This window comes from Lithobates pipiens, unplaced genomic scaffold (assembly GCF_037356315.1).
Source record: "Lithobates pipiens isolate NorthernLeopardFrog02 unplaced genomic scaffold, aLitPip1_a1.2 Scaffold_18, whole genome shotgun sequence".
NCBI classification, from domain to species: Eukaryota; Metazoa; Chordata; class Amphibia; order Anura; family Ranidae; genus Lithobates; species Lithobates pipiens.
Window position 1 is genome coordinate 326146495 of NW_027507758.1, and position 15624 is coordinate 326162118.

A 15624-nucleotide genomic window follows, 5' to 3' on the forward strand; every position below is an offset into this window, starting at 1 on the left:
AACTTGTGCCCTTTAATATGATCAGCATCCACCTGGTCTTGCACTCATTTTTTAAATAATTAATGCTACAACAATCTGCTTCTCTAGTACATATTACCTCGCCCATACATAAAGAACATTATAATTTTCCAGTAGGATTATTTATTAGTTATTAGAGAAAGGCACAAAATACAAATTGCAAAATCTATAAAAGCCATCAAGAATCTTGTATGATTTTGGGTTATTTATTTTTCCTTCTTGCATAATTCATTGAATAATATCATAAATCCATTATTAAAAGGGTTTTAAAAATGAAGACCTTTAAGTAACGACACATCGGGCAGCAGGCCAGCCACATGGAACAGTCTCCATCCTAGGTGAACAATGTCCTGGTTTTTCATAGATACATTATTCTACCCAAATTATTGGGATGCCTGCCTTTACACGCATATGAACTTTAATGGTATCCCAGTCTTAGTCCATAGGATTCAGTATTGAGTTGGCCCACCCTTTGCAGTTATAACAGCTTCAACTCTTTTGGGAAGGCTGTCTACAAGGTTTAGGAGTGTCTATGGGAATGTTTGACCATTCTTCCAGAAGCGCATTTGTGAGGTCAGGTACTGATGTGGACAAAAAAGGCTGGCTTACAGTCTCCACTCTAATTCATTCCAAAGGTGTTCTATCAGGTTGAAGTCAGGACTTTGTACAGGCCAGTCAAGTTCTTCCACCCCAAACTCACTCATTGATGTCTTTATAGACCCTTTTTTGTGCACTGGACCAAATCATTTGGTGGAGGGGGGATTAAGGTGTGGGGTTGTTTTTCAGGGGTTGGGCTTGGCCCCTTAGTTCTAGTGAAGGGAACGCTTAAGGCGTCAGTATACCAAGAAATTTTGGACAATTTCATGCTCTCAGCTTTGTGGTAACAGTTTGGGGATGGCCAATTCCTGTTCCAACATGACTGCACACCAGTGCACAAACAAGGTCCATGAAGACATGGATGAGTGAGTTTGGGATGGAAGAATTTGACTGACCCGCACAGAGTTCCAACCTGATAGAACACCTTTGGGATAAATTAAAGCAGAGACTGCGGGCCAGACCTTCTCGTCCACATCAGTGCCTGACCTCACATGCGCTTCTGGTCAAACATTTCCATAGACACAATCCTAAACCTAAGTTCATGTGCGTGTGTAAAGGCAGGGATCCCAATAGTTTTGGTAGAATAGTGTACTATTGTTTTATTTACTAAAGGTAAATAGGCTGTTCACTTTGCAAGGGAATTATTCCCAGATCTTAGTGAATGAGGTGAAGTTTCACTTTACAAAGAATACCCAATCACGAGCAAAGAAAAGAAAAAAAGTGTTTTTGCTTGCAAATGATGATGATGGGAGTTATCTGAGCTTCACGGCATTTACTAAGCTCTGGGGGAAATGTCCTTGCAAAGTGCAACTTCTCTTGCAAAGTTAACAGTCTATTTATCTTTAGTAAATTCACCCCTATGTATCCATCAGCAGTAGAGATGAGTTTAAGGTTTGGTTTGTGTGTTTGAATGCAAATGTCAGCTTTTTCTGTAGTGGGTTGTATATATTGCACAGATGTGCCACTCCATAGGCAGGGTAAGGGCATCCTCCAGGCATGTAATTCAATAGATTTTGTCATTTTTAATGTTTCACTAAGCAGTACTAAAATTGCTGCTCCACACTAGATGGACTTAAAAAATAGTTTTGCCTCCCAGTCCCCATGCCATTTGTTTGACAATCACTTGAATATTAGCCTAGAAAATGGCCATAATATTTTAACATTGGGATCCCATTGACAACAGTGGGGTTCGGGAATTGACACCTGAACTTTTGTTCGCTGAGCCCTCCTCAAATTTAGCCCAGGTATATTCAGCTTACTACTACTCCACAGATGTGGTGCATTAAAATAAAAGAGAACCAGTTATTTTTAGTATCTTTTTGTAATTCTTTAGGGAACCTGAAATAACAGGGACTGTAATTCAGGTGTTGAAGCCTAATGCCTCATACACACGATCTGATTTTCCGACAATAAAACCGTGGATTTTTTTTCCAAAGGATGTTGGCTCAAACTTGTTTTGCATACACACTGTTACACAAAAAATGTTGGCCCAAAATTCCGAAAGTAGGAACGCGGTGACGTACAAGACATACGACGAGCCGAGAAAAAGAAAGTTCAATAGCTAGTGTGGCTCCTTCTGCTTAGTTCAGAGCATGCATGGACTTGTGTACACACGAACGGACTTTCTGATAACAAGTTTTGTTGTCGGAAAATTTGAGAACCTGTTCTCAAACATTTGTGTGTGGAAATTCCGACAGCACATGTTCAATGGAGCATACACATGGTCAGACTTTCCAACAACAAGCTCACATCAAACATCTTCCGTCGGAAAATCCAACCGTATGTACGTGGCATTAGGGCTTATGCACACTGCAGCTCAAAGAAGCTGCTCCTACAGGCTTTTGAGCTTTTTTATTTTTTTTTCTGCCTGGAAACTTCCCTCCATGTTAGCCAATGTGTCCATGCACACTATGGCTTTTTCAAGAGTTTACAGACATATGTTTTTACAGGCAGAAAAAACACCACCAAACTCACACTTTTGAGAGGAGCTTTTGAGCAGAAAAGACACCCAAGTCCCCCAAAACACGTGAAAAAGTGCAAAAGAGCATGAAAAGGCATGAAAAAGCTCAAAGAAGCTCAAAAACACACACACAAAAAGAAAAATTAGCCGAGGGGAGGGTTTGTAAAAAAAAAAAACGCTTTTGCTCAAAAAAGCTCAAAGAAGCTTAATAAAAATGTGCAAAAGAGCCCAAAAAAGTAGAAGCTTCTTCAAGCTGAAATAAAAGTTCAAATGCCTGTAAAAGCAGCTTTTTTTAGCTGCAGTGTGAATGAGCCCTAAGAAGTTCTAGGCAGGCAACAGTGGCTGAATTATAACTGAAATGCTAGATATTTATATTTGTACCTGAGAAACTGCTGTTCAGATAAGTTAACCTTGTACATGGGTTTCTAGCTTTGAATGATTTGTTTCCTTACTATAAAACAAGTATTCTATGACAATATCTTATCTGTCAGATGCCTTTAAGGAGACTGATGTCTAGTCTTAAATAGAGGTGAAGGAAGAAGAAAGGGTTAGAACGTCTGTCAGGTTTTTAACTTTCAGGTAAATCACACAGAGGTTTGCCTGATTTTTTTATTTTATTTTGATAGGTGTCCATTGCAGAAATGTCCTACCTCTTTGAAATCTCTCCAATGGGCACACGGACAGAAAAAAAAAAAAAAAAAAGAGTATATACCAAAACTATGATTGAACCATAACAGTTTTCTGCTGATTATGGTTTGTAAAAATTTGGAACATAATTTACTAAAAATACATGTTTTACATTAATTTTACATCCAATGTTTACATTTTATACTGGGTAAGATTACACAAAATGTTAACATAAAAAGAATATTTTTTAACCTAGCTTGTTTCTTCTGGATCCTAGCTTTTAGCTAAGTTCAAGCTACTCTCTACCTGTACATATTCACATTTCATATAAATGTTTACTCATGGCCTATTTAACTCTTGTATCAAAGTAATATTATTTATAACTTTAATATGCAATTCATATATTTTTGTACATTTATTAAAGTAATGCATGAACCGTTGTCATTGGAATGAGAAGGGTAGAATTAAATATTAGCGTGTATGCATTGCTGTTAGGAAATGACTTGCTTTGCCTCTTTATTGCTCTTGCTTCCACTGAGAAAAAAAAAGTATTTATTCTTTTACAAAAAGGAATGTTTTCTCCCTCTAGCTCATTGCTTTTGTTTGATCTACAAGAAGGGTGACAGGCTAAAATCTGGTTTAGTTTAAGAGGTGATTTAATCACAGCTCAGAATTAGTCTACTTTAAGACCTTGGGACCTTACTTCACAGATATTACAGTCTCTGGACTACAAAGAAATAGACTTGAAAACAGAATTAATTCCTGAAGCACACCATTTTCCAATAAATAGATTAAAGGGAATGTGTAATGCTTTTTTTTATATATTTGCTATCTAATGTTCAGGATTAAAAAAATAACATGTTCCTTTTTGCATTCCGTTTCTTGCCAGTTCAATGTGAACGTTTTCATATGAATACATCATATTTACCACTTGTATACAGCAGGTGGCACACTTACTGCTACTCTGCAGCTCTTCCGCAAGCTGACTTATCTCTGTGTTGTGAATAGCCCATGTTATGAATAGATTGTCAATTGAATTGCACATGCACCACTGAATATGCTAGTAGAAGAACACACCCCTCCTTCTTAGAATATATCTCCAAATATGTTTTCTTATATAAAAAGAAGCAGTTAAAAAGTAAGCAGTCAGTTCTTCAATTACTAATTAGAATTCTCTGCCACAAAACTGTTGGAAGCACCCTGTATAAAATATTTGTTTAAAAATGCAAACAATAATAATATAACAGATTATTTTACAAACTTATAAAAAAATTTAAAATAAAAATTGCCTAACATCCTTTGTTAACTTCCCTCTTAGGAAGACATTATTTGTTTATTTTATTTTTTTCCCACACTATTTTATTTTATTGTTAAGGCTATTTTAAATATTTTTTTAAATTATCTTACACCAAAAAATTTAAAATAAGTGAAAAATAATTGTTATAATAAAGATCAAATCATGAACCTCAAGGACTAAACATGCAGACTTCACTTATTTTAGTGAATATAGTCAAGCTCTGATCACTTTTTTTATTTACTAATATTAATTTTTTTTTGAAAAAACAGAATTTTTACATGCACGTGATTATGCACTAGGGTCGTCGGTTTGAATCTCAACCATGGCACTACCTGCCTGGAGTTTGCATGTTCTCCTTGTGCCTGCGTGGGTTTCCTCCGGGTACTCTGGTTTCCTCACACACTCCAAAGACCTGTTGGTAGGTTAATTGGATTCTGTCTAAACTGGCCCTAGTATGTGTATATATGAATGTGAGTTAGGGACCTTAGATTGTAAGCTCCTTGAAGGCAGGAACTGATGTGAATGTACAGTATATATATAAAGCGCTGCATAAATTGATGGCACTATATAAGTACCTATAATAAATAAATAAATGATTGAAGTGAACACAGCTTGATCATATTAACCAAGCTCAGTGAATATTCAGGTTGCTAAGTGAGCAAGCTGTACTCCCTTAGTAAATAAGTTCTAATGAATTGAAGTTCACAATACTACTCTTGTGCCTGGACACATTGGATAAATCTGGCCATATGCTAATAGGCTGAATGAAAGAAGTTGCACAGATTCCTCTATCTACACAAATGGTGTGGACAGATGGATCCCGCTGATGGGCTATTGTATTTTGACAGCCTCTAGCACCAGCTGTCAAAATACCCAAACAGTGGCTGCAGATTATTGGCTGCAGGTGCTATTTGGCTGATGATTTCTGGTCCTGAGTAATCAGCTTTTGTTGAGCCGGCAGGGCCACCTACTGTTAGAGTTAAAATGGATTCCTGTGAATCAGCCATAATTCTAATAGTGTAAGGCCAGTTTAATTATTCAACCTAGCTGCATTCAGGGTATATTTGTTCCATAATGATATTGACAAGCTCATCAAAAGCAAGTTACTAATGTAACTAATAAACAGTTGTATGCTCAAATGCTTTGTTGTTTGTAGCAAATAACTTTTAATACTACCACTAAAATTTGCAACATTTGTACTGGTGGTAAAGCTATTTATATTCATAATTATAATATATCTGTGAAGGGGTTAATTTACAAAATCTTCACCTTATCGTTTAAGCTCAGTGATCTTTCTCTTTCCAAATAAATATACAATTTTTTAAGTGAAAAGTCTCTACACCTTTAATAGACCAACCCCATTGTTTCAGTTTCTAAAGCTTTGAAGGCTAATTATGGGCAAAAGTCAAAATGTGACAATGTTTTAAAAAGAAATAAAATAGTTAAATGTTATACAATACCATTTTTTAGTTGTTCAAATCTTAAATATTTACCAGTTAAACAGTAATTTAAGGTATTAAACAATTTTATATATATATATATATATATATATATATATATATATATATATATATATAATTTCAACCTCCTTAAAGACATATATAATAGCAGGGTTTACTTAATAGATATCAGCAGCTTAAGCCGTTAAAAGATATCCTGGAGAATATTAGCAAAGTGAAAGCAAATTTATGTGGTGAGAATAAAGTTCCATTCTTTTGCTAAAGTTTCAGTTTAACCCTATAAAATGTTAAATCAGGAAGGCAAAACAATTTCTACCCTGTAAATAATTGTAAGTATTTCATTAAATATATGTGGCCACTTGATTGTATAAATTAAATTGGTGATAAAATGTGGAAATTGTTGGAAGGCATCTTGTATAAATTATCACCCAGCCTATACTTCTCCAGGAGGTACCTTTTTATCTCCTTTTTAACTAGAAGTGAAAAGTCTGGGTTACTGCTGAAAATAGAGGAATTTTTTTTGCCAAGGTTTGGCTAATAAACACTTTATAGCCTTTGCCTGCACAATATCTGTGATCTCAAAAAAACTTGGCGTAATACTGTTTGATGATTATAAGTAAGTTCTCAAACTAGCATTAAATAAAAACAAATCACTTACAGTAAAAGAGTTGAAGAAGTTTATTTTTAGCAAAAAAAAGTTTGTTTTTTTGGGGAGAAAATTACCTTTTCACCTTTTTCTAGGTTTTCTAACGTGCAATTTATAGGTAGGCAATGCGAGTGTACAGTTAATGCCTGAATCATTTTGGATTGTGAATTTTGTAGAGGCGGCTAAATTGTTTAATATTTTTACATTTTAATGTGGCAATTCTTTACATCTGTGCGTGCTGTCAAAATATAATAGTTGAACTATATTAACTGGAAATTTGGATTTTTTGCAGGATGGGTTTAGAAGCCCTTGTGGAATCTTATGCATTTTGGAGACCATCTTTGAGAACTCTGACATTTGAGGATATACCTGGCATTCCAAAACAGGGTAAATATCTTTATACTTTGTAAGATACCTAAATATATCAAAATTATTTTAATTGCAGAATAGATATTTAAGTAATGGATAATTTTAAAATTCATGTTTTATGATGATTCCTATTATTTTTAGAAAATGTCAGTTATTATTGTTTTTTTAGGGTGAGGCCCAGTTTTTTGTACACAAAAAAATATAAACTTTTAGGACTTAAAAGAATATATGTCGCTTTGCATTAATTGTGGTATCCGCATGCTATATACAGTTCCTAGCCTAAGTCAAGTTACAGAAATAGGTGACCGTGAACATTTTTATCTTTTTTATTCTTCTTTGAAATAGTAATCTGTCTAAAATGTAATCAATACTATTTAAAAAATATCTATTTTAACAGTGGTTTGAATTTGTATGATCAAATAAAGCCATACATTATCACAGTTACAAAATGCTAATAATTATATTTATGTATTCCCTTTTCCTTGTTATTATTACTTCATATGATAATTTTGTTTTGTAGCGTAAATATAGCTATTAACCACTTGATCTCCAGAAGACCCCCATCATGACCAGGGCATTCCTTACTACTCAGCACTGTGCTAATTTAACTGGCAATTACATGGTCATGCAACACTGTACATAAATTAAATATATAATTTAATATAATTTGTTTACAGAAATAGAGCTTTCTATAGGTGGCATTTGACTACCACTGGGCTATTTTATTTATTATATATATTTATTATATAAATTTATTATATAAATTAAAAAAGACTATAAATAATAAAAAAACATAAAACATATCCAATAAAAAAAAATCAAAACATCAAATTTCTTCATAATTTAGGCCAACATGTATTCTGCTTCATGTCTTTGGGAGGAAAAAAATGTCAATAGTGTATATTATTGATTTGTGTGAAAGTTATAGTATCCAAAAACTATGCTATATATACTGGAATTGATGCAGCTATAGATGCTATAATGTAATGGCGGTGAGTAGCAATTTATAGTGTGACTGTGATTGTGGGCAATCTGGCGCTAACAGACACTGACTGGGAGGGCCAACAACTGACACAGATGCCGCTAGAGACATAAATACAGTGATCAGTTATAATACTGTAAACTGACACTGTACTAATGACACTGGCTGGGAAGGGGTTAACACCTAGGGTCAATCAAGGAGTTAACTGTGTGCCTAACAAGTATAATGTGTGTAATTCAAGCTGCTTTTACTAACAGATATGTCTGCTTTTTCTCCCTACTTTTAATGATTTAATGATTTTAATGATTTATTAAAACTGGTGAGTGCAAAATCTGGTGCAGGATGGCTTAGAAACCAATCAGCTTCCAGGTTTTTTGTCAAAGCCTAATTGAAGAAGCTGAAGTTAAAAACTGATTGGTTGCCATGCAGAGTAGCACCCGATTTTGCACTCTCCAGTTGAACACATTGAAGTGAGTTTTTAAGTTCTAGCCAAAATTACAGTGGGTACTCATTACCTTAACACCAAAAACAAAAGGACAGCGAGGCTCTTCTATGACAACTGGTTATTTTTTGTTTCCTAATGGAAATTTTAAATAGTATAGTGAACTATTCTCAGACATTAATTTATTTGGTTTCATTTTAAAGGACAGACATTAGTTCTCCATCTAAACAACTGCCTCCTATACCAGCATCTTCCTTATCTGAATTTGCACCTTAGTCATCTGGTGGTCTAAATAAGCCCATTCTTTTTAGCTAAGTTTAAGAATGCCTGTTATTGAATCCTTATCGCATTCTGAAAGCCCTCTTTAACAAGAGGACCCCCAGATCCTGCCCCCCACTATGTGAATGGGTATCGGTCACATTGTATCTCTACCCATTCACCAAAAAAGTGTCAAAAAGTAAAAACCCCATGAAACTGTTTTTGACAAGTCCTTTATTAAAAAAAAAAAAAAAAAAAATAGTGCCCCTCGATGTAAATCCATCGTCAATCACGACGACCGCCTGATCTGAAAAATAGAAAACAATAAAACCGCTCTGCCTCCTGGTGGGCATCCCACTGACTGCCTGCTCTGGGCTTTGACGGTTCTTATATAGGTAAGGGACGGGCCACCCGGCTATGTCATGGGGGACTCCATGCTATTTTTTCTTTATTTTTTCAATAACTGGGTGACGGTACTTGCAAGTCATTTTAAATGTGATTCGACTTTTTTTTTTTTCTTTAGAAATTTCTTTTTTTCCGTAGCATGTTTTATGCATGTTACAAATGCGCCACTTTACAGGCAGACTAAGGGGACCCCAGGCACTATATTTAAAGGAAATTTTTATTTTTATTGTTGCATGTTAAGTATAATTAAAATCACTGCCCCTGAAAAAAATATTATTTTTTAACCCTTTCATGACTAAGCCCATTTCTGACATTTGCTGTTTACAAGTTAAAATACGTATTTTTTTCTAGAAAATTACTTAGAACTCCCAAACATTATATATATATATATATATATATATATATATATATATATATATATATATATATATATATATATTTAGCAGAGAATCTAGAGAATAAAATGGCGATTGTTGCAATATTTTATGGTACACGGTATTTGTGCAGCAGTGTTTTAAACGCAACTTTTTGGGAAAAGGGACACTTTCATGAATTTTTAAAAAACGAAACTGTAAAGTTAGCCAAAATTTTTGTATAATGTGAAAGATGATGTTACACTGAGTAAATAGATATCAAACATGTCACACTTTATAATTGCACGCACTTTGTTTGGCCCATCCTTAATTGTCATGTGTATAACGCTTAAGGAAATTGAAGTAACAAACTACGGTACCTAAAAATCTCCATAGGCGACGATTTAAATTTTTTACGGTTACCAGAGGAGTTCTAGTGCTAGAATTATTGCTCTCACTTTGACAAACGCGGTGATACCTCACATGTGTGATTTAAACACCATTTACATATGCGGGAGCGACTTCTGTATGCGTTTCCTGTGCTGCGCGAGCTCGCGGGGATGGAAGCGCTTTAAAAAAATGTTTTTCTTATTTATTTTATTTATTTTTATATTAAAAAATTGTGTTAAAAAAAATTGATCACTTTTATTGCTGTCACCAGGAATGTAAACATCCCATGTGACAGTAATAAGTGGTGACAGGTACTCTTTATGGAGGGATCATGGGTCTAAAAGACCCCAAATCCCTCCTTTGCACTTCAAAATATTCAAATGGCCGTTTTTGGCAATTTCCTGCAGCTGCGGGCATCATCCCGGTATAACCCCCGAAAGCCGAGGCCGCATATCTGCATACGTTCAGCAGGAAGCGGTTAAAAAAAGTTTTCAGTGACACATGTCCCCCAGGGCAGTACCCAGACCCCCATACCCCTTTTATAGCCAATTACTTGCATATAAGCATTCAAAATAGGCACTTTTGATTTTTGTTGTTCGGCTCACAAAGACTTCAATGGGGTTTGCACTTCTGGTTAAAAGATTTGTTTGGCCCATCCTTACTTGTCATGTGTATAACGCTTAAGGAAATTGATAAGTAACACTGTAACCTTAGGATTTTCATATTGGTGTTGCTTATCCAATAGTGTTACAGTGTTTGAACAGGATATGTGAATTCTGGACTGGCAGCATCTACACACAAAAGAATTTGCACAATTTCCTTGGTTTGTAATGTAAATAAAAGATCTGAGACCGAAACATCATATTGTAAGTTATTCCTCTATATACAAATGATTCCATTGTGTGATCCAATAGTAGACAGAGTCATGTTTCAGGGGTCAGAGACTGACCCTTTGTCAAGGCTACAATGATAGAGCAAAAGGATAAATAAATAAATCTAGTGTACAGTTTCATATTGGCAATATTTAAAAAAGCAGCTTATTTGAGCAGCAACCATATGCTTAATATGGTGAAAAGGACACCGAAGCCCATGTGTAGGGGGAGCTTTCAGACCCACTCTCTAATTGAATCTTCATATGGCCCCTGTGTAAGCAGAAAAGTCAGGGAAAGATGAAGAAAAATGATTTACTTTTCTAACACATTCAGCTGTATATGTAAATCTGAGGTTGAACTATTAAAGTACTATAGGCAAAACCTTTTTTCATTTTGGAATAGAGTAAGGGAGTCTTAGAACTCCTATGAGATTCCTCTTCTCTCCAGACTTCCTTTCCCATAGCCAAAATCCCTCTGAAATGTGGGAATCCTCGAGTGTAACCAGGGTCATCAGAGCTAGTGTCCCATTTAGGTGAACAGGACAAATCGAGAGAGGGAATCTTCATAACAGGGATACAGAGAACAAAAAAAAATTAAAAAATTTAAGGTGTTCCTACCCCCCCCCCCCCCCACTCTATCCAAACTTAAAAATAATGTACTGCCTTTAGTGATATTTTAGCCTTTTTAAGGAGAATGTTAAAATGGAGCCTTGTACACATGGGAGAATGGACTTGATATCTTCTATGTGATCAAAATATGACACAATAATTTGCAATATAATATATATTGTTTACCTAAAAAAATATACCACACTTTTTATTTTACCTAAACATAATAAATAAATAAAATACTTATTAAATAATGTATGGATTTGCTTTAATGATGAACACTTGGAGGTAACTTGTAGACAGATGGACTTGATTTGAAACATTTTTCATGATTCATTCTTAAGAAATAGCACATTCTGTAATGAATTACCTATATAAAAAGCAAAATATTTCACTATGATTGCAGAACTTTAATACTTAACACATTGTCCTATATCTAAAAATGAAGGCATTGTATGAAGAAGGCATTGCACTCACTCAAACTGAATGATTAATAAAAACATTAATATATGATATATTGATTTATATGTATAAATGTATATGTGCAATTTTATAGTATTTGAGGACATAACTATGAATGGATTTTATGGAAGCTCATAAGAGAGCGATGAATGTAAATGGTGAAATGTATAATGGATATGTAAAAAAACAAATAAAGAGATATTTAAAAAATATATATATGCAAGCATACTAAGGAACCTACCATTCTATAAATCATATATGCATAATATGACTCATAATATAGGTCCTAATACACCAGATATCAGAATAAGATGTTGACAATCACTTTCACCCTAAAGAAGAAATATACTAATACAGAAAAAAAATAATTGTACTATTTATTTGCCTCCCAACTACTGTATTGTAAAAAAATTGATGGGGAAGTATATTTCGGGAGTGGTGGTTATAAACATCACTCCGGGAAAAACACACAGGTGGCAAGTGCGCTTGTTACAGTGCAGTTTAGATCACAGACACAATATACAGAGCTGATCCAAGCGGCTCTTTACATTGTGATCACTGTGATGACTGATCAAAAATGTAAATACTATAGTGATTACATCTTACAGCCTACCCCTTCCTCTTACAGCATGGTAAGGAGGAACTAATGAATGAAAGAATAAATTAGTATAAGATCACAGGCAGTGGCTATTTAATCTGTTTATTTAAATGGGAGATCATTTTTTTTTCAATTTCTTGGGAGATCATTTTAACCCAATCCCCACCCTCCTCTCTTGTACATATTAGCGCCAAGCCTTTTCTATAGTTATATTAAGGTGTTACTAAACCCACAACAGTAAAATGAGTCTGTATATACAGTAAAGCATCTTTCTTTTACTCACTGTGGAACTTATGGGGTTAAGCCTGCTTATTGTGTAAAAAGACTGTTTGATCCTATCTTCTCTGATCGTTCCCTTCTTCCACAGTCCCCAATCTATCTCCTGATGCCTTGGGGGCACTATGCACATGCTCAGTTTGGTGTGTATTGCTATAGAGTTTTTTTTTGGGAGGGTATATGTGATCAGCACAGGGCCAGCACTGTCCAGACAGAGGGTTAGGGGTCCTGCAGCCTCATAGGACAATCAGAGGAGAATGAAAACTCCTCCTACAAGCTTTAACCAGTGCTGAAAGAAGTCACAGGACTGCTATATACTACTGATGAGAAAAGGTGATTAGCAGTTTATATTTACTAAAATTGCATTTCCATTGGAGCTTAAACCATAATTATGTGTTGGGATGTGGCCTGGCTGGAGTCCATGCTGAGGCTGCCATTCATCTCACTTCATGCACATGGTTCTGCTTCATAATATGCGGCTTGTGGACCTTTTCTTTGACATTGACACAGCTTGGAGCTAGGACAAGTTCCCTGTCCCTGCCTGCACTCATAGCGGTCTAGTTGGTCTTTACCTGAGCTGCACCTAAATTGTGTCTGTTTGGGTCATGGTATATACAGACTGCTAACAAACAAAGACAGTGGTTAAAAAGGCTTCAGTAAGCATGATGTTAACCAGGTAGCCATTGACTGCCTTGCAAACAGTAAATTAATACTGTGCTTTCGTCTAACAGTACTGTTGATTTGCTTGTCCTGGGTGCAGTGTTGACTACCTTTCATGCCAGTGCTCCCAATACAAGTGCCTAGCTGTATCCTTGAGCTACAGACAAGTAGGTGGGATCTGGCTTAACCTAGCTTAAAAGAATGATGGCCGGGCTAGGGCAGATTCCACCCATTTGTATGCAGCTTGTGGACCTAGCCATGTACTCTTAATAAGAACAGTGCAGCAGTAAAGTTTTTGAGGTAACAAAGTACTTATTACTTATATACTGTTCTCAAGGAAAAAATTGTATAAAGGATGTAATAATCTTCATTCCTGAGAAAAAAGCTGTTCCAGTCTCCTTCCACTGCAGGACACCTGTGTGAAGCTCTTAGCAATTGGTCAAAATGTCTGATTAGAGGGAAGATCAAAACTTTTATCCTCCCCTTCAGCAAAGATCAAATGACCAAGTATTTAGGTCTTCACACATCTAGCTACCACTGAAGGAAACTTAGAGTAACATTTACCCTATCAGAGATAAATATTTCTGCCCTATTTTTACTTTGAATGTATCCATCCTTGCAAGACTATTAATATAGCATATTAAAAATATATATATATATATATATTCACAGTGTATTTTTTGTTTTTAGGAAATGTAGGCACTTCCTCTTTACTCTCTGGATCTGGAGCTGCAGCCACTCATCCACATCTTTTGCCAGGTTCTCCATGTTCTTCCCCTGCTTTCCATCATTTGGGAGCAAACACGAGTCAACTTTGCAGCCTGAGTCCAGCAGATTATTCAGCCTGTGGTCGATCTGGCCTAGCACTTAATAGATATAGCACGTCACTTGCTGAAACTTATAACAGACTCACCAACTCAACCAGTGAAGCTTTTGCAACCCCAAGAACCCCTTCCTACGTTGGAATGGCAAGCAGTGCCACAGTAAATATGTCTATGACAGGAGCTGACAGTGACAACTTTGGATGTCCTCAAACAAGCCTATCTATGCAAATTTCAGGAATATCTCCTCAGCTCCAATATATTATGCCTTCACCAACGGGCAATGCATTCAGCAGTGGACAGCCGCACCAAAGCTCTTATAATGCCTTTCGACTGCACAGCCCATGTGCACTGTATGGATATAACTTTTCCACTTCTCCCAAACTAGCTTCTAGTCCTGAAAAAATTGTCTCATCTCAAGGAAATTTTTTGGGCTCATCTCCAAGTGGAACCATGACTGACAGACAGATTCTGCCTTCAATGGATGGGGTTCACCTTCTTAGTGGTGCTGGACAGCAAAATTTCTTTGACTCCAGAAGTTTAGGAGGTCTAACACTATCAACATCTCAAGTACCTGCACATATGGTTTGACCATGTACTCTTTATATAAAAGGGTTCCTTTCAGGATTTTTTTTATTCAGTTTAAATATTGATTGTAAATATAGTACCTTTTAAGAACTGAACTTTAAATCATTTTAAATTTTGTTTGTAGATATGTATATATATACATTACAAAAAGACAAATGCACTAACTTGCTATTAACTATTTTGTTCTTTTTTTGTACGTTTTGTACTTCTTGTATTTTGCCTATGCACAGAATAAATAACAAACCAAGCACAACCACTTACATAGCCAAAGGCTTTCAAGTGTCCCATTATTAAACTTGTACATTTATCAACTTCAGTATTGATTATAAACATAATTTAATGCAAACAACTGAAAATAAGACATAAGAGTTTGACTGCTTGCTTCCTACCAATCAATGGACAGTTTCATAAACATGTGTATTCCTAGAGATACTTAAATCTGAACTCCAGCTCTCCTTTTTTTCTTCAAATATGTAGCAAAGCCTCTGCTTTGCTCAAATATATTAATCTCAATTTGCTGCCTGCCATCATCTTCACAAAATGCGTCTATATAATCTGCAGAACCTCTCTGGAGCGACTTAGTTTTCACAATGGCTTCATTTGTCATTAAGCCTTTTCTTTCTATTCCTTCTGTTATTGGTCTGCCGTCTTGTTTTTCCCACCGTTAAACAATATTGGTGGCAGCATGTTTGGAGGTGTGCTTATTCCATCCAACATAATTTGTGGGCATAGTTCTTATGTTGTATTTGATGGGCATTGTCTGTATGCACAACCAAGTCATCCAATAGCACCCGCGCCTTGTGATTTATAGGTATCTTCTAGCAGTGTATAGATGCTGCTACACTTACAACTGCTAGGAGAGGAAAGTTTTTGTTCCACCCGGGTTTTTATTAATGAATTTTCTAATATATTGCATTGCACTGAATACATTTTGA

The 15624-nt window shown here is 35.5% G+C and overlaps 1 protein-coding gene across 2 annotated transcripts in view; it reads left to right on the forward strand.

Annotated features, from left to right (window-relative positions):
- Positions 1 to 15005, forward strand: part of TBX18 (T-box transcription factor 18) — a 55784-nt gene extending 40779 nt beyond the window's left edge. For both annotated transcript variants that reach the window (XM_077487307.1, XM_077487308.1), the window contains exons 7-8: positions 6898 to 6992; positions 13971 to 15005. In XM_077487307.1, the coding sequence (XP_077343433.1) occupies positions 6898 to 6992; positions 13971 to 14692 (817 nt within the window). In that variant the 3' untranslated portion in view covers positions 14693 to 15005. The remainder of the gene's footprint in view (positions 1 to 6897; positions 6993 to 13970) is intronic.
- The last annotated feature ends 619 nt before the right edge of the window (positions 15006 to 15624 follow it).